This window comes from Rousettus aegyptiacus, unplaced genomic scaffold (assembly GCF_014176215.1).
Source record: "Rousettus aegyptiacus isolate mRouAeg1 unplaced genomic scaffold, mRouAeg1.p scaffold_m13_p_5, whole genome shotgun sequence".
Classification (NCBI taxonomy): domain Eukaryota; kingdom Metazoa; phylum Chordata; class Mammalia; order Chiroptera; family Pteropodidae; genus Rousettus; species Rousettus aegyptiacus.
Window position 1 is genome coordinate 82,803,100 of NW_023416308.1, and position 24,050 is coordinate 82,827,149.

The window sequence follows — 24,050 nt, forward strand, 5'->3', positions numbered from 1 at the left end:
GAAAATAAATAACAGACAAGAGTACCTTGTTTTTATGGATTAGTAAGTATAAGAAGATAGGGCAGGTTTCAGAGTCATTTCTTTCCTTTACTTAGATTTCATATTAATAACCTCCCAACCTGTAATCCTATATACATATATATATATATATATTTTTTTTTTGCTGTGGTAAAATAGAGCTAACATAACATTTAACATGTTAATCATTTTAAGTGTACAAATCAGTGACATTAAATATATTCACAATATTGTGCAACCATCACAACTATCTCTTTCTAGAACTTCTGGTTCCTTATCTTGATATAAGTCAGTGCTGAGAGGAGGGAGAGGAAATTTGGTTTATGGGCATAGAAACCATAACCTTCAATGACTTTAGTGAATGCCAGATTAATTTTCCATAGTTAACCAGAGAAATACCTTGGAAGCATTCTGATAGCCTAGCACTTTGGTGCTCTAAGAAGTTACAGACTGTGTTTCTTAATACCATAAACCGATGAAGAGATCTAGCTGCAGACATAATCATTCATGAAGACTGGAAAAACAGTGTCATTATTAGGGCCCCCTATTTCTAACTCACTTTAATATCTATCTTTTACCCCGAGTTGTTTCTAGATATAATAATTGTGTGCATTAGAAAAGGGAGTATTGCTTAACGTCTTCAGGCGCTGTTTCAGTAACTGGGAAAGAACCAGCATATCCCCTTGCTCCTCCCCTGTAGTGGACTGTCCCCTCCTTCCATGGCACATGAGTACCTTATGCCATGCTTTCATACACAGAGGATCTAAGACCTTCCTGCTCCCAGGCGTGGGCTCGAGTGACAGCTAGATAGCCATAGTGCTGAAGCAAAATTCTTGCTCCTGAAGACCAGCAGAGCCTACCAGTCTAATTTAACAATGAAAGCTACATACATTTACCCTGTCATCTGGCCTATCCCACTACCCAGAGCCATGAGCTCTGGGCTCCACAGTAAGCCTCAAGAGGTAGACTGGGCTTCAGAGCTAATGTAGAAACTTTAATCAAAGACTAACACATTTACAAATGCTTGAAACATAAATGGATTAACACAAGAAATTTATATCAATACCACCTAGGTCAAGAAGTAGACCATTATCAGCATCCAAGAAGATTCCCTTGTGTTTCCTCCCAATCACTATTTCTCCCTCTTCCTCACTACTCTTGACTGTTAACACAGATTAGTTTCACCTGTTTTTGAATTACAGAAAAAAAAGAAACAAGAGAATTCATTCTTTTGTGTCTGGCTTCTTTTGCTCAACATTATGTTTCTGAGGTCCATTCATGCTATTGCATAAAGCTGTAATTGTTCATTTTCATTGCTATATAGTATCCCACTATGTGATTACACTATTTATTTATTCTTTCATGGTTGATTTTGAGTAGTTTCTAGTTTTTGACTGTAAGAAAAATGTCTCCATGAACATTCTTGTAGATGTCTTTTGGGACCACATACATATTTCTATTGGAAATTCTGCTCCACCTAGGAGTAAACATGGCAGATAACAGGTGATGCATATGTTCGATAGATGTATATCTTTATGTATTTAGTAGATGCTGCCAGCTTCCCAAGTTTTTTAATCAACTTACAGTCCCACCAGCAATAAACGATAGGGTTCCACTCACTCAACATTCTTAGCATTTTGTATTGCTGGTCTCTTAAATTTTAGCTGTTTTTACTGGTAGAAAGTAGTCTCATTGGGACTTTAATTTGTATATATCTAAGAACTAATAGGTTGAGCATCTTTTCAGATATTTATTGTCCACCAGAGTATCCTCTTTGTTAAGGTCATGTTTAAGTGTCTTGCCATTTTTACTGACTTTTCAACTCTCTTAATGATGTCTTCTGATATACAGAAGTTCTTAATTTGTCAATCTTTTACATTATGAATAGTGCTTTTTCTGTTCTAAGAAATCCTTCCCTACTTCAAGGTGATGAAGAAATTCTATCTTTTCAAAGCTTTATTGTTTTAATCTTTTACATGTCGATCTACAGACCCATGGGAATTGATTTTTGTGTAAGATATAAAGAGGGTCAAAATTTTTTTCTTGTATGGATATCCAGCATCATTTATGAAAAAACACCTTTTATCTACTGCTCTTAAGTGCTATCTTTATGTTAAATCAAGTGTTCACATATATTAGGCTCTTTCCATACTCCCTGTTTTGCTTCATGGTCTGTTCATCCATCTTTGTGACAACCTCATATTGTCTTAATTACTGTAGCTTTATAAAAAATACCGATACCCTGTAGTATTATTCTGTAAGACTACCCTGACTTCTCTTGGCCTTTTGCATTTTATATAACTCTTGGAATTATCTTTTCAATTTCCATAAACATTTTTTCTGGAATTTCGATTGAGACTGCATTGAATCTATAGATCATTTCTGGAGAAATTATTACAGTTTTAAAAGTATTAAGTCTTCTAATCCAGGAACATGCAAAATCTATTTATCTATTCTTTAATGATCCTCAATATTGTTTTGACTGTTTCATTTAGAGGTCTTATACATCTTTCATTAGATTTATTCCTAAGTATTTAATGTTTTTTTAGTGCTACTATAAATAGTATCAATAGTGCCAAAATAACATCACTTAAAATTTCATTTAAGTATACCAGCTGTGGTTGGTATACATATGACTAATTTTTGTATAATGATCCTATACTAGTGACCTTATTGAATTTGCATATTAATTTTAAAAGTTTGTCTGTAGGTTCCTTCAGATTTTCTGTGTATACAATCAGATCATCTGTGAATAATGAGTTTTATTTCTTTCTTTTCAATCTTCACACCTTTTATTATTTATTTTTCTCCTCCTTTGCACATTCTAGGACCTTTAGTACAACACTATATAGAAGGAAATACTGGGTATCCTTGTCTTGTCCTGTTTCAATATTTTACCATTAAATATTTTTTGCTGTAAAAATTTTTAGACACTAGGTTAAAAAGCTTCCCTTGCATTTCTAATTTACTAATTCTTTTTCTAAAAATAAAAATGTATATTACATATTATAAAATTATTTTCTGTACATAATGAACTTAATGAATTTTTCTTCTTAATTCTTTTAATGTGGCAACTTATGCAGATTGATTTTCAATTGTCAAGCCAGTTCTATATTCCTATAATAAACTCTACTTGGTCATAATGAACTGCCCTGTGAGAAATGTACTTTTTGTCACTATGAACCATCCTTCTTTATTGCTAGTGAAATTTTACTTTAAAATCTAATTGATATTTATATGGCTACAACAGCCTTTTTTAAAGGTAGTTTTGCATGGTATTTGTTCACCATTTCACTCTAGATCTCTTTATATTCGTGTATATAAGATGTATTCCTTAAATGCAGCATAAATCTTTAAAAAATTCTGACAATCTTTTCAATTGGAGCATTTAGTCAATTTATAAGTACTATAATTACTGGTATATTTGAATTTAAATTTACTAGCTTACTATTTGCTTCCTATTTGTTCCATTGGTCCTATGTCCCCATTTCTCTCCTTTCTTGCCTTTTGATTATTTTTTATTTTTCCATTTCTTTCCTTCTAATAGCTTGAGAGATATATATTATTTTATATCACAATAAATGCTTTATAACAAGTGTTCTGATATGTGGTCTATTAAAATTTTATTTTGTTTCTGAAGACTGAAATGATGAATGAGGTCTGTTTTCTCACTGGCAAGCATGATTTTGATAGCAAGCTTCCCAAACAATGGGACATCACACTCTGACACTACCACTTGTATTTATCTACAGAGAGAATTTAAGTTAGAAGGACGGAGTATCCAGGCAAATCACTGCATACTTGACAGAATCACAACTTAGTACTTAATGTAAATTTTTTATTTGGCCTAAATCTTAAGCTATATTCCCAACTTGTTTTTCAAGTTTCACATTGGTAGTATTTATAAACTTAAACTGTCATTTGAAAAGAGATATTTATAGTTCTTCAAAAATAGTGGAGTTGAAAACTAATAGTAACATTAAGAGACAACTTTCTAAAATATGTACAAAGCTTACAATTTACAAAATTCTTTCACAGCATTATTCTATTTAATCAAACCAGGAATTTATAAATGCAAAGAAAGTGCTCGCTTCAGCAGCACATATACTGATATTGGAACAATATAAATGCAAAGGATTTATCTGGAAACAAAAATGATTTAACTTGTGGATGGTGGAAATGTAGTTTTAAAAATATAAAGTATGGCATTGGGCTTAACAGATACAAAAAAAAACAGCAAGAAATAAGAATAGAAAAAAATGTGTTCATTTACTTTCTTTAAGTAATATCCTTTGGAAATAGTCTAATTAGACAACATAGGAAAACCTTCCCTACACTTGGGTCTGCAAATTATAGCCTGTGGGCGAAAAACTGGCCCTGCCCATTCATTTGCTTAATGTCTAAGGCTGCTTTTGTGGTAGAGGTGAGTAGCTGCAACAAGAGACCACAGAGTCTGCAAAACTGAAAATATACACTATCCAGCCCTTTAAAGAAAACATTTGCGGACCCCTGGCCAACTTTTATCTCTCCTATCTGCCTAGACAAATCCTATTCTCACTTCAAGTTATCTTTAGACAAATAGGAAGAGAAAGACAAGGGAAATTCACAAAGGGGACAAAAACTATTATTACCTTCCAATCTAACATAAGTAACGTTTAGTGATGTTAACTGTACTTCTAAGAATGCCAGTGAGATGCTGACTCGTGCTTCATAAAGTGCCCTTCAATCACATGTATCCCTGGGACATTTTTCTCTCTCTGGGCTATGGATGCAAATAGCCCATTGGAGACTCAAATAGAAAGGAAAAGTGCCTTTCTGGAGTCCCCCGACATACTTACCTCCGGCAGAGTGAATACATCCTGTTGGAGGCAGTGATTCGAAAATACTCTGGTTTTGAGCGAGAAGAGCTGCCACTTATGGTTCCCAAACCTAAACGCTGATAGTCTCTGAAGCAAGCTTTTTCCACTAACTGTTCCATCGTCGACTTCTCGGAGGCCTTCAGAGTGGTACTTGTGGGGAGTTCACTCTCATCTGAAACTGTGAGGGCAGAAACTGGTTTTGAATAAATGACATAGCTCAAAATGGAAGATTAAAAACTTCTTTTTGAAGACCATCCTTAAACCAAGAGAGGTTTATATCAGGGCTACAGGTACTATGTATGTCACAAATTCAGTCATGTAACTTCTGTGGGGAACCATTATGCTCAAACATAAATTAGAAGAGTAATGGAGAGTCAGAAAATAAAATATCAGGAGCTCACTTAACTGAAAATGTCAAGGAAATTAACTAAACATTTCTAAAAATGATGTAATTTAAAATTTATTAACTATTTTTTGTTGTTGTTGTTTCAGTCAGGCTTGTTTTTTAACGCCAAAGTATAGTGATTTCTGTTTAGGACTCTATAAAATAAACACTTGAACTTCGTCAGAGGCTAATCTGTCAGTGAAATTGGTCTTTAATATGATCACTATACAAACTCATCATCCAGTTAACTTTTCAAAGCATAAACTTTTATTAGAAATTTCTAGAGTAAGCAGAAGTTCACTAGTGGGAAAAGACCTTTCTTACAGAGGTATGAAGTAGTTATACTTTTTTTTGTGGAAATATTTCTGTCAGAGGATGTGGTATACATGGGAAACTCCCTCACAATTTTGCAATCACAGGTTACAGAATCCTTTAAGATTTCAGATGTGGAAGAATTTACCCAATAATCAAGTATTTTAGGGAGGATTTTAAAAAAAAAATCCTAATTGGTACTGCATGTTCTAACTCAAAAAAATTCCATCGTTAAAAAATGCCCCAATTTACTTTTGTATTTATTTTTAAAGAGAAGTCAAATTAAGCTTTCAAAGTTTTTAGAAGTTCTAATGTCAAGGCAACAATTTGGCTTTCTTCTATTAAAAAACGAAACAAAACAAACAAAAAAAACCCAACCTAACAGCTTTTCCCTAAAATATATGACTTTGTGTCTTATTTTTGTGAACTTCACAATGCAAATATTATTACCAGTCATCAGTTTTGTGTTGGTCTTTTATTTTCAAAGGAGCAAAAAGCATTATATAATTTGGTTGTTAGGTGGAAGAACAATTATAAAATAATAGTTTTCGTTCCATGAAATCATAAAAACTTTGAATTAGAAGAGTCAATAGTGATGGGTAGCAATAATTCCTTAACGCTTTCCATGTGACTGTGAGGCAGTCAGGGTTCCAACAAATGGTCATTTCAGTAATGTAATAGTGGGTCTTTACATTGCCCCCAGAGGCAAGCTTGCAGGTACACATACTGAAATGGAGACCTTTAGCCAGTGATCTATCTAAGAATGAGGTTTCTTTCTTTAAAATGTTGTTGTTGTTGTCATTATAAGTAGTAGCTGTACATAAGCACTGATGATTGATTCTAAGATCCTGAGAAGGAAAAGGATACAATGGCATCCTGTCTTTCTCCCGGATCAAATTCTTTCTAGTGTTAATTCCATAAGCATACTCAATTCTGGTTTAAGGAATAGAAAACAGTCAGTAGGACATTTTGCTACTAGTTTTCTGCATCTGTTTTCCTAACTGAGAGATGTCTCGGCTTCTCAAATTCTGTTCTTTTAAATACTTACCAGGCATTTTTTTTTTTTATCATCTAAGAATTCCTTCATCTTACGTCCTCCATTTTGATTAAAAGCACCCACAATATTCTTACCAAAAAACCAAAAATCTTTAACTTCAAAAAGTCAATGCCCTCCTATCTCTTATTCTTATTCCATAACAATAAGGTAGAGGGACTATTTATAAGTAAATTTCCTATGCAATGGGGTTTCTTTCTTTCTCCCTTTAATGAAACCCACATAATAATGGTCAATCAGCTCTATGGATTTAGTAAAGAAGTGTAATTTAATAAAATTTCACTAAACAGTGTAATATTGGAAAAATATTTCACCCCCCATTTCTTAGACGCTCGTAAATGCCTCTAATCTTACGATGAGATCGAGGTTTTGTGAGTCAGGTTTACGTGCAACTATGTCTTAGTCTCTTATTCTTACTCGAATAAGAATAAAATTGATTCATGAAAGAAAAACAAGTTTCACATACCAGATATGTCGTCGTCTTCATTCCATCCAGAACGATTCACTCTCTCTTCCACAATTGTCCCTGTCCTCTTCTTCAGTAAATACTGACGCCCGATTGTCATTTTCCCCGCCCTTTTGGCACCTTTCACAATCGTTTTTGAGAAGGTGCTACAAGTCATAAATGAAAAGAGAATGTCAATTTAATAAGACATCACTTATATTTTTTTGATATTGCCATAGCTCAACCTGTTTCTTCTCCATTTCCACAGCCACTGGTATTGTTCAGACCTTCACTAAGCATCTCCTTCTTTAGATCACTTTTTATATGGCAGCAGACTAATTTCCAATAAAACACTATTGTCATCAGAACACTGTTTTAGGCAAAAGGTGCAAGATCATAAAGTGGGACACAAACTACTCATCACCCCAAATCTAAACTTCTCAGCTTGGCTTTTTGGTCGAGCTTGCCTCTAACCTACTCTAGTTATCCACCCCACTGCCTCCACCAGTTCTCACAAACTATGCTTGTGGAAGTCCTGCAAAGAAAGCCAGTCTGTCTTTTTCTCTACTGATTCAAATTTTATTTCTACTAACTCACAGTCTTTTCTTTGAGATCATAATGACAATTATAATTAGCAAAACGTGTGTATGTGCGATGTCTCGCCTTCTCACACTATAAATCTGATATAGAAAATAATAATTCCCTCTTTTGAGAGGAGAAAAATAAGAAATCATAAATTTGAGCATCCTTTTGAGAATCAGCTTTAATTAAAGGGAAACTAAGATGTAACTCACACAGACTTAAAAATATTTTATTTAAATAGTTTATCTTTTCCTGTTGATAGAAAATCTGGTACAAAGTACTTATAATCCAGAGAATTACACAAAGAATCTGTTTCCTAACTAATCATACTGAGACAGTTTCAAGTAGGATTGTTTTTGATTATGTTCTCTATCACAAAGAACAGAACTCATTTTGTGTTGTCTTGATATTCAGTGAAAAGGTAAAGATTCTTTTATTGTCAAATAGTTTTATCAGACTCTCTCTTTAGTCACTTGAAATGTAAATCTGAGGGTTATAAAACATGTTTTAATAAATTGTTAGAAGTCAAAAAATAACTGGTATTTCCTAAATTAAAGTCTATTGTGAATTGCTTCAGGTGCAACAATGGGACTTTTAAAAATTTTTTCTACCTAGAGCTATATCCTTTGTTTTATATATTTGAAAAAATTCTAAGATGTTTTAAATTTTAAAATTGTTATATCTTTATTGCAGCTGGATAGTATAAACTTGATACAATAAGCTTGACTTTATATGTATATGTATATATAATTTTTTTCCCTGATAGTTTCTAGACATAAAACACCATACAAAGCTTTGTTTCTTCCATATAAGGCTAGGATAATGAATATCATAGGCTCCTCTGTGATTCCACATGCTAAGGTGAGATCCTTGGTTGCTTTTCTGTAAATTTGAAATTGTATCAAAACTAAAAGTTACAAAAAATTAGAAAGAAAAAATAAAGGCTTTCATCTTTAGATGAAATAGATAGCAAAACTATTATTAGACCTGGAAATTGAAAAAAAAACTAAAGGAACTGCTTAAAGACGGTCACGAAGCAATCAATATGAGAAAAAAGAGAAAAAAGAATTTCATATTCAGAAAATGCATTATGAGCAATGGACATGATAGCCAAGCCTTTTGTAGCTTTTAGTTTTTGTAAGTTGTTTATATATCAATGCTGCTGCTCCATAACTTACTAAGCTTGGTCGAACGGGCTTGACAGAATGGCAAACAAAAAGAGCAGTCCTTATATCTTAACTCAAAGGATAGGTCACATCTTGACAGTCAATAATGAGAGGGCCGAAATGAAGAGTCCAAACTATATTCTTACCGAAAGGAAGTGTTCTTTTCCTTCTGTTTGGGTAAAATTATTTGTGGGGTAGTTTGTCCAGCAGCAAAAGCAAAGGTGGTAAAAATGGACTGAGGATAACGGAACTTCATCAGCTGCTTCCTAAAGATGTCTACTACTTCTGGACTCACTTCTTCATCAAATGCTACTTTAATCAACTAGAAGCAAACGAGATTAAACATATCAGAAGCAATAACGATTTCCCCCCTCAAATGACTGAAATAAAAGAAAATAATAACACTAAATGGCAAGAGTTTGGAGGTTGAAGCGACCTTGGATATCATGCAATACAATTTTCTAATTTTAAAAATAAAAACTAATACTCAGACAGGTTTAATTGCCATAGATGGTTAGCTGGCAAGAAAAATTATGATTCTTGAAGTTGGGTTGCTTTAACATTATCTTTTCAATGATGAGATAGGGAAATTAACTTATAGTGGCTGAAGTAGGAAACATGTCTTCATTTCTCAACTATTTGTTCTAGATAGAAAATTTGGCCTAATCAGGTCTCTTCCTTCCTACCCAGAGATACTATAAATCTAGGGAGAAAAAACTCAGTGTGACTGGAATCCTAACCAATATAGCCAGGCAATATTCTAATTTAGAGTCCTTTGGCAGTTGGAACACTGAAGAAACTGCTAGGAAGTCACTGCTCTCGGGTGACGGGAGGAGGTCTGGAGCCTCACATTTCATACAATTAGCATATGGAGAGGTGCTAGGGAGGGCTTCTTGATAGAAGAAACGAGGCAAGAACTGGAGCCATTGGAAATTTGAGAAGTTAGAGACATGACATGAAGAATAGAAAAGTGTCATAGACTGAGAATTGTGAAAAAGGAAGAACTAAGAAAAGACCACTTTTCTGGTATCAGGTTTGCATCAGTAATTTCACAAGTTCTAACATGTTCAGAATTCCCTGGAAAAACCTATGTTTTTTTGGGACTATATAGTTAGTATCAATAGTACTTTAGTCTTAGCTATAATTCTCAGTTTTACCTCTTCTACAGAAGAGCCATAAAGCATTTCCTGCTTTATTCCAAGAGCATTGCTTTCTATTTGAAGGCTTTATCAAACAAAAATTGAGGTATGACTTGGCAGAGAACGGGAGTCAATTGTATGTGTCTAAATTTCTAAGACCAATAAATAATGACAGATAATCTGCTGGTACTCTGAGTTGGCCATGGAACTCAGTAAACGAATGATTAAATCCAAAACTATTTATGTGTTTCCTCAGTTGAAGTTTAACCTCTGATCCTTCTCATCCACTAACTGTTGACCACATGACCACAGAAAGTGGCCATGACATCATTTGTAGAAAACTTTTAAATAACAGAATGACTCCTTTTCTTAATACCTGAAAAGATGCTGATGTGATCTGTAGTCCTTCTTGCATGTTCTGCTGTAGCTGGTTCTGCATTGTGATCTTCTTTTCCTTGGTGATGGAGGCAATGGGAAAACTTCGCACAACTGTCTGCTCACCCACTATAGGAAGACAGGACACAGACTCAGCAACGGCACTTCATAGCTCATTTTCTAGAGTCTTTGCTGCTCATTTCATTAGTCTCTGTTGGAGAAATGTCTCTGAAGAGGACTATGCCCAGGAACACAGTGAGAGAAAATGCCATGATTCTAGAATCTCATTCATTAATTTTACTGCATGGCAATTCACTCCTGAGACACAATCCTTTCCCAGAGTGAAGGAACTGTCACAGCTTGCCTGTCTTTGTTCTACTTCCCCAATCTCTACAAAATCACCTGGTTTAAGGCAATCTTATAAGAGGCAGGTTTCACAGAAAAAAGAAGTATCTTCAAATACTGAAAAGATATCCATGATATTTAATGTAAGAATAAAGCAGAAGAGAAGAGGTTTTTAAAGTTTGTTTCTGTATGTGATAAAAGTGCTGTCCTATGCATTTGTATCTTTGGAAAATAGAGGACTAAGCTTAGGTCCAAGATTTTTAGGAGTTTAAAAATTAAAGCAAAAAAGGGAAAATATAAATAATTTATCAACTACCTGAGGTACGGAGACAAGAGTCTTGAAAAGAAGTAGCACACGTGAAATCTCCCTTGGAGAGTGATACATAGAATATAACAACATGTAATTAGCTCTTAGGTTTGAGGGAATAAGGCTTTAAATATTTCAGAAAGGGTGAAGATTTCTACATGCTAAATGGCTACAGGATGATGATTCCTGGAGAAAGTGAGAGGGAAGGTGAGCTTTGAAGAGAGTGTAGGTTTGGATTTGCAGAGGGGAGGCAGGAGGGCATTTCGGGCAGTGGTACCAGTAACAGAACGGGAGCAGCGACAGGCAATGCCTCAGCTAATAAGCCAGAAGGGTGAGATCTGAACTCGGTTTATCTGACTTAAGTGCCCATACACTTATCCACTTATAATCATCAGAATACCTTATTGCCTGGACCCGTCAATTCCTAACCTGCAAAATTCTTTTTATTCTCTAATATTAAGCTCATATTCAGAGGCTACACATAATTAGGATGTACACAGGATTTAAGTTCATGGATATATTAAACAACCTATGCTTATACAATGTATGTAAAATAATACGATTTCTATGTGTCATTAAAGGAGAAATTTTAAATTAGAAATTTAAAAAGGGAAATAAAAGAGGCAAATAAAAGTTTTCTTTGACAAAAGTAATTTTCCTAAAATGTGAAATTAACTCAAAAATTGACAGGAAAAAACAAGAGAACATAAGCTTTCATACTAAGTATGGCATTGATTTAAAATAAACTAGAGCAATTTAAATGACCAAGTGTCACACACACACACACACACACACACACACACACACAACAATGTATGCTTATAGTTATTGAGCTAAATGTCATAGTACAAAAAAATTACAAGTACTAGATATTTAGTTTCTTTTAAAAATACATAGGCTTCCAAATACAAGTATAATTTAGGTAGTAGTAATATGATAGAAGGCGGCTAAAAAATTTTACTCTATTTTTACTTTTTCAAAATGAGCACAACCATTCCTATAGATTCATTCTGTTTGTTGAAATTTATGAGATTTTTGCTTATTATATAGTAGGCAATCTTATATGATGAACATTAACACACCATCTTGATTCTATCCACACAAGGAATTATACAACTGCAGATTTTAAAGATACTGTATTTCATACATCTGAATTCCACTGTCTAACGAAATGTATAGCATACAGTACATACTTATCAAATGCTACTGAATGAGTAATTTCAGATGAGGAAGGAACTTTAGTGACCATTTATCCCAATGGTTTCCAATATTCAGTATGCATCACAATCACTTCTGGGGCTTAAAAATACACAGATGCCTAGGTCTCCCTATTCCTAGCATCCTATTTCAAATTCACATTCAATTATTTGAGGGTTGGGCCCAGAATTTTTTGAAAGAAGCTTTCTAGGTCATTCAAATTCATCATAATCAAGGTTGAAAAACACTGCATTATCACCAATCGAGCTCAATTTCCTAATTTTATGCAAGGGGAAACTGAAACCTAGAGAGAGATTAGGGGACTTAAGATATCAAGAATGGTCAACAGCAATCTAAATCTGAGCTTGATTTGGAGTCCAATAGTTTTACATGAAACCTTATATGCTTTCTTCATCTACTGAAATAGTTTATATAGAGAATATGGTGACTTTCAAAAGATGATTCAGACTTGATAGGGCATGCTATTCCTTCTAATATAGAAGATAGTATAAGGTAATAGAAGATAGAAATAGAAGTTGAGCGAATTTAGTGAATAGAAGCTGTCTGCTAAGAGGGAAATGGGGTTAGCTCAAATGGGATGAGAGGGAGGCAGGGTTGGTCAGTTGGTGCTGTACAACCCAGTGATACTTAACATATGGTTCCACAAAAAGGATCATATGTCTACGAGACCTTAGCTTAACTGTATGACTCAGAAAAGTGGGGCGAATCAGCAAGAGACATTGTTAGCAGGTAGATACTGTAAATATTCTTAGGTCACAATATGCTGCTTCATAAAATTATGATCATTTCAGTGAATTTATTGGTTAAGTAAGAATGTGTGATCTAAGTTACCATTACCTGTGATAGACAAAATATTTTTTTAAATGTCTGTGTGGTAGAAGGTTTACTTTCAATCTGAAATGATCTGCAAATCACAGTATACAGATGGAATCAAAACCTCATGTTGCACATAGATATCCGTGTTCTGATGGCATAATGTGTGCCATACCTAGCTGATCATGGGGAGTTCCTCTAAACAGAATTCTGTATGTGGTGAGGAACAAGGCTCCTTCTGCTGGCAGCAGCTGAGGGCCTCCAAGAAGGCCTCCAGTGGCTTCTTCTCTTCCATCAGGATCCAGTAGGACTCGAAGACCTTCACAAACAATTTCTTCTCCTGGTAGTAGAGAAGGTCTAAGAATCTTGGGCTAAGAACAGAAAAAAAGTATTTTAAACACAACTCTTGTGGGGTTTCCAATATTTAGGCAAGATTATCTTTTCAGTTACAGACCTAAGAAACTTGAGCCAGACTTCCTAGGTAGCCCAAATGAGAAAACAGATCTGGGAAGAGGCAGAAATGACATAGCTACATCCAAATGTGAAAAGATTCTTTGACACACTGCTTATTAAAAGTAAAATCACTGGAAATTACTAAAATGTTTGAAATATCTATTCAATGAAACATTTTACAATCATTTAAAAAAGACACGAATCTGTGTTAACACGGAATGTTACCCAGAATACATTGTGAAGTAAAAAAAAAAAAAAAAAATCCAAACAAGTTGAAAACCAGTATGTATGTTATGAGCACCTTTTTAGAAATAGAAAATTGTAAGAATATGAACCATATTGTTAAGAGTGATGCTATCATGGTTACGGGTAGAGGTGGGATGCGGGGTGGGTAGGACCACGGGAACTTTAACTTTGTACATGTATTCAATTTTATACAAAGAACACTATTACATTGTAAGTTGAAAATACACTCACTTAAAAAACTGGGTGCATCTTTAAATACCATTCTTGACCCTTATTGACAATTAAAATAAATGGCCAAGGTAATAATCATTTACATATCTTGGGAAATAAGAAACCACATGATACACTTCTCTGAAGAGTTCAGTACTGAAAAAAAAAAATTCCATCTCTCTTGAAGATCTAATATGTTTATTTTTTAGTAAGTAATAAAAACTATATAAATCAGCACTATTCTTTTTCTTTTTTCTTTTGGCTCTAGGACGCTCAGAGATAATTGTAAAGCTAGAGAATAATAATCATTGTGTCTCAGATTTCTAATAGAATTACATTTCCTATTCATCTGGCTTCCCATCACCCCTTTGAATTTATTTTTAATAGTTCTGTTGTATAGGTAAGAGGTTCCTGAACCCTAGTCCTCAGACTGGTGCCAAACTAGCTGTAAAATAATCATCTGGGAGGCTTTTTAAAGTACCTATTCCCAGGCCAAGTCTCACGGTACTCCAATTCAGGAGGCTGGGGTGGGGTTCAGGACTATCAATTTTTAATGACTTCCCAGATACTTGTGATTTATGCTTATAATGTATGCAGGTTCAAGAACTTGGTGTTTTTACGTTAACTGCCTTAAGTCCTTTTTTTAGAAGTAGGCAGGGCATAAAATCTTGGCTTGAAAGTTAGAATGTACATAATTTATGCCCTGCTTATGTAAGTAGACTCTACAAGAGGTTATTATTGCTCCTTTGTTGAATCCACTATTCAGTACCCTTTTTATGAGGATCAACATCATAAACTCCTCTGGAAGCTTAATGTATCATTAAAACTAGAGCTGGTCTCTGTAAAAGGTTCAGAGAAGGTACTTTCTGGGGCACAACTGTCTACTATTGCTGTTTTTAATAGGAGATATTATATCCCAGAAGCATGTAGTCTGAAATAATTACCTTTTGTATAGGTGGAAGTCTTCTACTCTCTCGATGCACTGCTTCTAGGGTCTCGATGTGCATAGCTACAATTCCTGGGATGAGTCAGAGTATTCAAAATAAAAGAACACAAAACAAGCAGAGTTAGAATAAATTCTGGATATTTTAGAATTAAAAACAAATCGTATTGTGGTGGTTCCTTAAAGAGTGAAACACAGAAGTAACAAGGGAGCTGAAAATTAGGATTCACACAGATATTTGTATGTAAATATTAATAGTAGCACTATTCCCAAGAGCCAGAAGGTGAAAACAATCTAAGAGTCCATCAATAGATGAATGGATAAACAAAATGTGGTATATCCATACAATTGGATATTATTCAGACATAAAAAGAAATGAAGTTGAGATACCTGCGACAACAGGAATGAACCCTAAAATTTTGCCAAGTAATATAAGCCAGACACAAAAGGACAACTATATGATTTTATTTATATGCAATATCTAGAAGAGGCAAATTCATCAAGATAGAAAGCAGACTACAGGTTACTAGGGGCTAGGGAGTACAGAGTGTCTGGAGTGATAAAAAAGTTTTGGTAGTAAGTGGTGATGGTTATAAAACATTGTGACTATAATTAATACCACTGAATTTTAAACATAAAAATGGTTTAAAATGGCAAATTTTATGTTAGGTGGATTTTACCATAATTTAAAAATATTTGAAAAAAAGAATCAGAACATAAATATAGTTGGCCCCCCATATCTGTGGGCTCTGCATTCACAGATTCCTCTAACTGCGGATCAAAAATATTTGGAAAAAAGTTGCATTGTTGCTGATGTGCACTGTGTAGTTAGGCCCATGATGGTTGTATCTGTACTGAATATATAAAGACTTTCTTTCTTCTTATTATTCCCTAAACAATATAGTACAACAACTATTTACACAGCATTTATATTGCATTAAGTATTATAAGTAATTTAGTGATGATTTAAAGTATACAGGAAGATCTGTGTAGGTTACATGCAAATACTATGCCATTTTATATAAGGGGCTTAGGCATTCACAGATTTTATTATCTGTGGGCAGGGGGAGTCTTAGAACCAAATTGTGTGCAGACACTGAGTGAGGACTATAAATAGCATAGCTAAACTACATGGAAGATAAGTATTACAGGTATTATGCTGAAAAAAGTAGACCCATAAGAACAATTCTTACTCAGTTATCTCCAATATTTTGGTTGTCTAATATCTGCAAAGTGATTACCTGGTATCATGCAATGAAGGCTCTTGATGTGGTCCTGAGTAACTCCACTCTCTGTACAAACCTTGTCAATAAATCGGGTAATGAAACGCACAACAGAATTGGCAATGTCATTATTCTCTGAATCTTCAAACCCACTTTCTGTATCATAGCTCTCAGCTACACTTCCCGCAATACTAAGAAAGTCAAGGAAAGAAATCGTGGTCAGTACTCAAAATATGACAAATTGTTCCTGTATCACAGTTCATTTCCATAGCAACTTAAACTTGTTCAAAGAGAGGTATAATCAAGTAGAAGGCGCACTTAACTCCATGGCTCCTTTCTAAGTGATAGTGGTGAAACATGCCTACATTTGGAAGCTACTGTCAAACATTGCCCTTTGGACCCAGGTTTGGTTTTATAAGGAATACCTTCTTATCATTCCCCTAAAAGGAACCCAGAAACCATAGAAAATAAAGCAAAATGGATGCTTTCATTTATTATCTGATACTTGAACCTTTAGAAAAAAACTCGTCCTCCCAAGTTAACTAACACACAGAGCCGGACAAAGTAATATGTCCATCTCTGGCCTTCAGCAACTGAGGGACATGTTCCCTGGTAGGCAAAGTGAAAACTTTTTTCAGCAAATAGTACATTCTTCCAAATGGAAGAACCAAATTGTCCTATGAACCCTTCTCTTGTCAATATTTCTCTCTCTCTGAGTGAATCGCAACCCTTTTGGTCACTTTAAAGCCATTATTCCACTGTAGGTGATAAAATCATGCAAGAAAAGGGAGAAAATTGAAATGGAGTGGACGTGAAAACTGTCCTTGCTGCTTATTCGGTTCTCACTATTTAACAAACATTCCGCCGCCTATGCTTTCCTTTCAGACTGCTAACCACTGAAAAGACTCATTTGTATGTTTTAATCTACTCAGTTCTCTTTCCTCTAAATCCAACCATGTTAACTGAATCAGTGTTAAAGTAAAGCTATGCAGCGACTGGGGCCATCATATCATTCTAAAGCATTAAAGAAAAATCAGGTTGTAGAAAATGTCATGAAGAAAAAAAAGCACAGTAGGAGAAAGAGTGATGGATTTGCTACTTAAGATAGGGAAGTCAGGAAAGCCTATGCGTAGGTGACATTTGAGAAGAGAACTAAATGTGGTGAGGGAGAGATTCTTATGATTATTTCAGCAAAAAGTGCTTCACATTGCAGGAACAAGTACGAAGGCCCTGAGGCAGTATTACCCTTAGAGTGTTTGAGGATTATCATTAGGGGGGAGACCAGGCTGGCTGACAGAAAAGTGACAGTGAATAAGGTCAGAGCAGTAGCCAGGGGCCAGCTCCTGTTAGGCCTTGTAACCCACTGGTTTTATTCTCAGTGGTATGGGAAGTTGTTATAGGGTTGAGAGTGAGTCATGGTTGAGGACATGATTCAGGCAAATGCCATGGATAAATTGAGGAAAGGGAGAAACAAGAAACAAATCATCACTTTGGTGAGAAGAAGTTCATTCCTAATTTTCCAAGGCACATTCTGTAAATTGCTATGGTAGGAAGTAACTGAAGGGCTGGATCAGTAGTGGGTGGTGGGTGAGACATTTGAAAATTCAGATCACAAAAGAGAAGAGGGGATGGGAAGTGGTTAAGAATAGTTGGATAAAGGTCTTTTAATAGAGAAGAGCTGAGTAAGTCTGAAGTTGGAGAAAATGGTTAACTTTTTAAATTTGTACAGTAATATTTGCCCAAAATACTTTATATTCTCTGCTAAGCCAAGAAGAATAGGAGCAGCTCTGTGTGTCCACATTTAGGTACCTGTTTGTGACAAAGCTATTGCTCCCACTCTCCCAGTCTCCTGGTGCTGATGTTCTTAGGAGCTTGTTTTTACTTGTATCTAGTGGGACTAGCAGGTTGACCATGAGGTTTGCGAAGTGAATGGCTTGACTGAAGACAGTGCTTTCCTCACGTTGCACCAGCTCCTGCTGAGTTGATTTGCTCAGAGTAGGCCAAAGGCGGAGCTGCTCAGCTGCCAGGTCCATGGCTGTCTTCTCCTGATACTGGTCATCAGGAAGCTTATCCTAGAAAACAAAGCAACACAATCCAAATCCACCACTTCACGAGAGTTTCAAAAAACATGGAAGATGTTTTAATAATTCATCTATGAAATAACTATATCAGGAAAAATGACAGCATATATACAAAAACATAACCACCACAACAAAAAAATCTAGTCTTTTTTACCCAGATCCAACAGGCCTTGAGTGAAACCACATGATAAACCCAAGGAAGAAAAGTAGTAAAGCACTGATGGGTACTTCTCACTGCTGACATTTCACTGCATTAATTTACCTCTATGGTTCCATCCTTTTTTGGTCACTGGTTATAACAAATAATTGACCTGAGTACCTATAAATGTTCAGGTATGAATGTTCCAGTAACATTACTAATACTCTGATACATGTCTTTTCTTCTGCTCTTTGGGAGAAGGAGCTGCAATGACCAGTCACAAAATAGAGAGCTATATATCCTTCTAAATGTGGAAGTCAAACATTATCACCTACATAGGTGACCATGGGATTTTTAAGAGCAGTTTCCTAGTAGGGCGAAGAGTTAAATAATAGGAGTAACCTCCATATGCGTAGTGCTTTACAGCTTGTGAAGAGCTGGTATAGCTACAGTCTCAGTTGTATCTTACCTGGGGCTTGGAGACAGATTTCTTTAGAATGCAGGACACAGAAGCAGTGCATGTGTTCATAAATGCTTTTGAGATATACCAATGTTATCATTACAGCTGCTTAAAAAACTATCAGAAGCACCCACTGGCCCAATTATTTCTGGAATATGACCTCAAACTAATAGTGTTTGCATTTGCTACAAGTTATCCCTTACCCAAGCACATTTGATGTTTTGAAAAAAAAAAGTCTGAATTTTAAATTACATTAAGCCAATAATTCACGCTAACAGTATATAATATTAATTTGGAATATCAGATAGATGTCAGATAGTACCATGTTATTAAAGTTTCTATTCTTATTCAACAGCGGACCAATAATATGTTTAAAATTACATAAGGTATGGAAATATTGAATAGTACTGTGTAGTTTCTGTTAGATATTTAGGTTCATTTATCTCACATAATATAAGGTCAACTTAAAATGGAGGACAGAAATGACCAGCATCAATGTATTAACTCAGCACATAGAATTAGAATTAGCACATAGAATTAAAGTGAATTCACATTGACAATCAGCTTTTAATGCTGCTTTATATTCAATTAATGAGGATGATAATTTCTAACATTTATTACTTACTATGTAATTACATATTACTTACATTTATTAGATAGTAAGCAATAAATGGCCAGGCACTTTTCAATGCATTTTACTTGAATTAGATATTAAAATCTTACAATAACCACATTTATTCATTTTACCAATGAAGAAATAGGGCATAGAGGGTAACGTGAATTGTCCCAAACTAGACAGCTAGTGAACATTTTAAAATTTCAGAAAATTTTAAACTCCTTTTTCAAATTAAAAATAATTTTTGTTTTAAAATATTTTCTTGAAGTTTGTGGCCATGCCACCCTAAATACTCCTGATCCTGTCTGATCTTGGAAGCTAAGCAGGGTTGGACCTGGTTACTACTTGGATGGGAGACCACCTAGGAAGACCAGGTGCTGTAGGTGTTTAAAAAAAATTAATTGAAAAAAAATATTTTCTTGATATTTTGCTTAAAAATATTTTATGCTGACAGAATATATACAGAATATTCCTAAAAGAAGACCCAGATTTATTCTTGGTACACTTTTGAGCAGAAATACTAAATTTTACATTTACTTTAGCATCAATTAATTTTATTTTGACATTTCTTCAAGAAGTTAATGGCATCTGCCTAAGTATTTTATGTTTGTTCTTTCAGTTCAATTTCCTAGAATTGTTTCCAGGGAATTCTTATTTATTACAATATAATAAAACAATTCCAGTGCTAAAGAACTATACTAAGAAGTTTTTATGGACAAAAATGTCAGACATCAACAGAATAAAGATGCTCAAGACAGAGCTCCTTAAGTAAACTCCAAACACACTGGTAGGAAGTGATTAGATTTCCTTTTGCCCTGGGAATATCTGAATAAGCTTTCCTTGAAGCCAGGATCCCAGACAGACGCATGTACTTTTCTTCTCTCATCTTACCTTCTGCTTCAGATGTGGGGCGTGATTGTCTTCCCTGGCTGAGAGATACAGGGAGCGAACTTGTTCCTGCACTGCATTGTAAAAGGTTGTCTCCCAAAACTGCTGATTCGTCCAGATGGGATGGTCCTGTACACAGGTGTAAGCAAACTGGCTGACTCCGGGGGCCAGTTTCTGTAAGAACATACAATGTACATCACCAGGAGGCTGGCAGAGTTAGGATAGTTCAAAAGGTTACAGGGGCTACAGCTAACCATAGATGTGCTCAAAGGATTTATCTAAATAATATATTATGGCAGTATAAGCTTAGCAAATAGCAGCTTACTCATTCTTTAACTGGCAACTTTGGGCTTGCTATCAAAACCTTTAGGGTCTCAGTCACTTTATCAAAATACATGTTTTAGTAACAGCTTAAATCAAAGTCATTCTTTGAATTACAGAATATATGGAAAGTACCTAGCACTGTGCCATACATACAGTAGGCACTATAGAATTGGTAAAAATCCATTACGACCTAAACATTAAACTCCAGAAAATTTAAAATTTCTTCTACTTGGTTTCAGAGCACTAACTGAAATGTGAGTGAGCCTATAGTTTGGCCTTACACACAAAAATGAGGGCATATAATACATTTGGGACTGAAGAGGAATCACACCCTCCTTACCATTCATTCTAGCTCTCTGCTTCCCCACCAAATCTGCTGCCTGGATCAAATATTCCCTAACAGACTGTCCTGGGCTTCAAGAGCATTTTCTAGTAACCAAGTCTGGGTACTGGAAGGTAATCTCAAGCCAAACCTTCCTTTCCAGGACGTCCTGGTGGGCTTTGGACTAAGAGTAAACTTCACTCTGTGATTAACAAGAAAGGGAAGAAAAACTCCCTCTGCTGCCATTTGAAGCACTTCATATGTACTTATATATCTCACTTAATACTAAAAATCCTGTAAGGTGCATATTAATTATTATTGCTAATTTAAGGAAGAGAAAATAGAAGTTATGGGAGGTTAGGGGATCATCCAAGGCCATATGACAATTACATAGGGGGCAGAACTAGGTCTCAAGTCCAAAGTTTGGTTCCAAAGTCCCTGCTTTTAACTACACCAAACTGTCTTGCAAAAGAACCGAAAGCAAATCATAAAATAAATACCGATTATTACTGCTGTCTGTTTTTAACTGCACTTTGGGATTTTGTTTCTCAAAGTAATATTCTGCCTTGAAGCCTCAGATATGATTTCAATTAATGATGCATTTTATTTTAGTTTTTGAATTTTTATAAGCATTTATTTGAACCAAACTGATGATATATGCTAGGGAGCAAGATCTCAAATGCTCCCTGCATTTTAAATTTTACAGATAATTTACATTACCAAATTCTAGTTAACGATTTGAGTCATCTTTCCACAGCTGTTGCTTTTACCTCTAAAAGTTAAAGATGTTTCGAAAAAATTTTAATCCATCATTTCTCAGCACACAGCAGACAACATTCTCAACAAACAGAGAATTTTTGTCCATTTCATTCTTTGGAACTGAGTTCATCTGTTTTCTGCAAATAAAACTAAAGTTTCCGATAATATAAGTTTTCTTTTGAAGCCATTAATTAGGCTTAATTATCTTCCCCTGAAATAGTGGACACCAAAGATTACCATTAAGGTTATATACAAAACAGTTATGTAGCAAAAGTTCGTTCATTTCTTAAGGATACATAACAGATGTACAGGATGCCTGGTAAAAATTATATGCTCAATATATGCTAATTTCCTTCTTCATCTTGAGCAGACTAAAGCTAGAACTGGAATAGGCACCATACATGCCATGAAAAGTAGTACCTGTGTAATTGGAAGTGGGGTGGCTGTGATTTTGCCTATGAGAGTCTGTGCTTTTTTGCATCCCATGTGGAAGTCCCTTTCATGCTAGGTCTGTGTATTGTGGCTGAGGTGATGACTATTAGGTGGCTATAAACTGGGGTTGACTGTGAAGCAAAAATCATGAGTTCCCTAAGGAAAAGTTGCACAAGGATTGTTGTTGGTTTTCATAATGCTGTCTGCTCACTTAAGGCACAGCTACTATATACCTATAAGGAAATCATGGACAAAATGTGGATGGTGCTGTGAGTATGTAAGCCAAAGCCACAGACACTGAATCACATGCTCCTTTTACGCTATGCTTGAAGATACCTGGGATGTGGGTTGTACACTTTTTTTGCCCCTAAGCACTCTAAGAACTAACAATGTCTTTGTAGCAGTGCATAGCCCTATTCTGAACAAGGTATCACAAGTGTGTACACTTTTTTTGCCCCTAAGCACTCTAAGAACTAACAATGTCTTTGTAGCAGTGCATAGCCCTATTCTGAACAAGGTATCACAAGTGTGAAATTCAAAAAGATAAAAGTATAATTCTCAACTGTCTTCCTATGAATAAAGCCAGAGGCAGCACCATTTATAAATGCAATGTAACAAACGGCAACTCTTACCATTTTGGAGTTCTAAAATTATATTAATATAGATGAACTCAGAAAAAAGCAGCTCTTAACAACTTATCAGTCTCTCAAATAAAGTACTTTTAGATAATCAACACATAAAAGTTATTATTAATTATAAATCTCTTATTACAACTTGACAGTTCTGTAGGAATCTGAGAGTATAAAAAAGTCCTGCCTTTCTCTTTTATTATTTTTCTTATTGACGCTGCATATTTATTTTCCTTGGCACATATCAGTTATTATTTTCCTGTTTGTTCACAGATGAAAAGTGAATATGCAAAACCTTCTCTAAATCTTTTGAACAAAAGTGAACTGTATTATATCCCAAGGCAGAAAAATAGCTTAAAAGAGAGTGATAATAGTTTACAGGATCAAAATCCACAGCTTATTTACTAGGTGAGAATTTTAGCAGAGTGATGTGATTACAGGATAAATACTTTCTCGCGGCAAGACAGTCACAAATGATTATGGCATCTTATACATGCATAAAACATAATTAATTCTCAAATACTTCAAGTATTATTTTTCCAAACATGAAATTTGCCTCCTTTCCTTGTGATGTCCTGCTATGTCTTCTTAACCACAAGTACTGGGCACTGTGTCCCTTGCTGTTAGGATGGACAGGGCCACTGCACTGATGGGCAGGTGTGTTCTTAGGAACAGCAGAGGGCAGTAGTATCTTATTCTGCTTAGGTTCCATCAGGACTTTAGATAAAAATTGCAAAAATGGAGCTTTGCTGTCTAGCTGGGTTAGGAAGTGGGTGGTAAGGTGAATAATGCATGTCCTCACTGTACATTCGAGACCCTAAAAGAAAATGCATTTGCTCAAGGTCATACGACAAGATGAGTACAAGAGAAGGAGTAGAGAAATAAGGTTTTCCATTATTCTCCATCATTTCTGTAAGATACAAAAATTAAGATATTTTACAAAACAAAACTAAAACATAATTATCTAGAGAAAGATGTAATGAGACTACTTAGGGTTTCAGATTCAGTATATCCTGTGATAGTAGTAGTAGTTTTAGTAAACAAAAAAGTAAGCACCTGTTGATAAAACTATCTCCTGATTCTAATCCCTTCTTTGGTTTGAAGAAAAGCTTTCTCAAGATGGTTTCTTAAATTAATATCCCATAGGTCACTTTATGACCTTTTATTTTGACTGAAGATGAGACTCAATCCACGCCAAGAGTGAGAGTGGTGGTGGTAGGGAATGCCATTGTCAAACGACATCGCTCTTTCTTTCCCTTCAATTTTGGCAACAATATTTACTTTACATTTCAAAATAATTCTTATAA

The 24,050-nt window shown here is 35.0% G+C and overlaps 1 protein-coding gene and 1 pseudogene across 5 annotated transcripts in view; one reads left to right on the top strand and one right to left on the bottom strand.

Moving 5' to 3' along the window:
- SBF2 (SET binding factor 2) overlaps positions 1–24,050 on the bottom strand; it is a 364,550-nt gene that overhangs the window by 46,249 nt on the left and 294,251 nt on the right. For 3 of the 5 annotated variants that reach the window (XM_016147354.2, XM_036220406.1, XM_016147356.2), the window contains exons 18-26: positions 20,281–20,451; positions 17,903–18,165; positions 16,112–16,284; positions 14,872–14,945; positions 13,194–13,389; positions 10,337–10,464; positions 8,968–9,143; positions 7,095–7,240; positions 4,857–5,055 (exon numbers count right to left, since the gene is read on the bottom strand). In XM_016147354.2, coding sequence (XP_016002840.2) covers positions 4,857–5,055; positions 7,095–7,240; positions 8,968–9,143; positions 10,337–10,464; positions 13,194–13,389; positions 14,872–14,945; positions 16,112–16,284; positions 17,903–18,165; positions 20,281–20,451 — 1,526 coding nt within the window. Of the gene's footprint in view, positions 1–4,856; positions 5,071–7,094; positions 7,241–8,967; positions 9,144–10,336; positions 10,465–13,193; positions 13,390–14,871; positions 14,946–16,111; positions 16,285–17,902; positions 18,166–20,280; positions 20,452–24,050 lie in introns of all 5 variants that reach the window. The other 2 variants (XM_016147353.2, XM_016147355.2) reach the window with 1 other exon arrangement.
- LOC118603524 lies at positions 19,657–19,775 on the top strand (annotated as a pseudogene).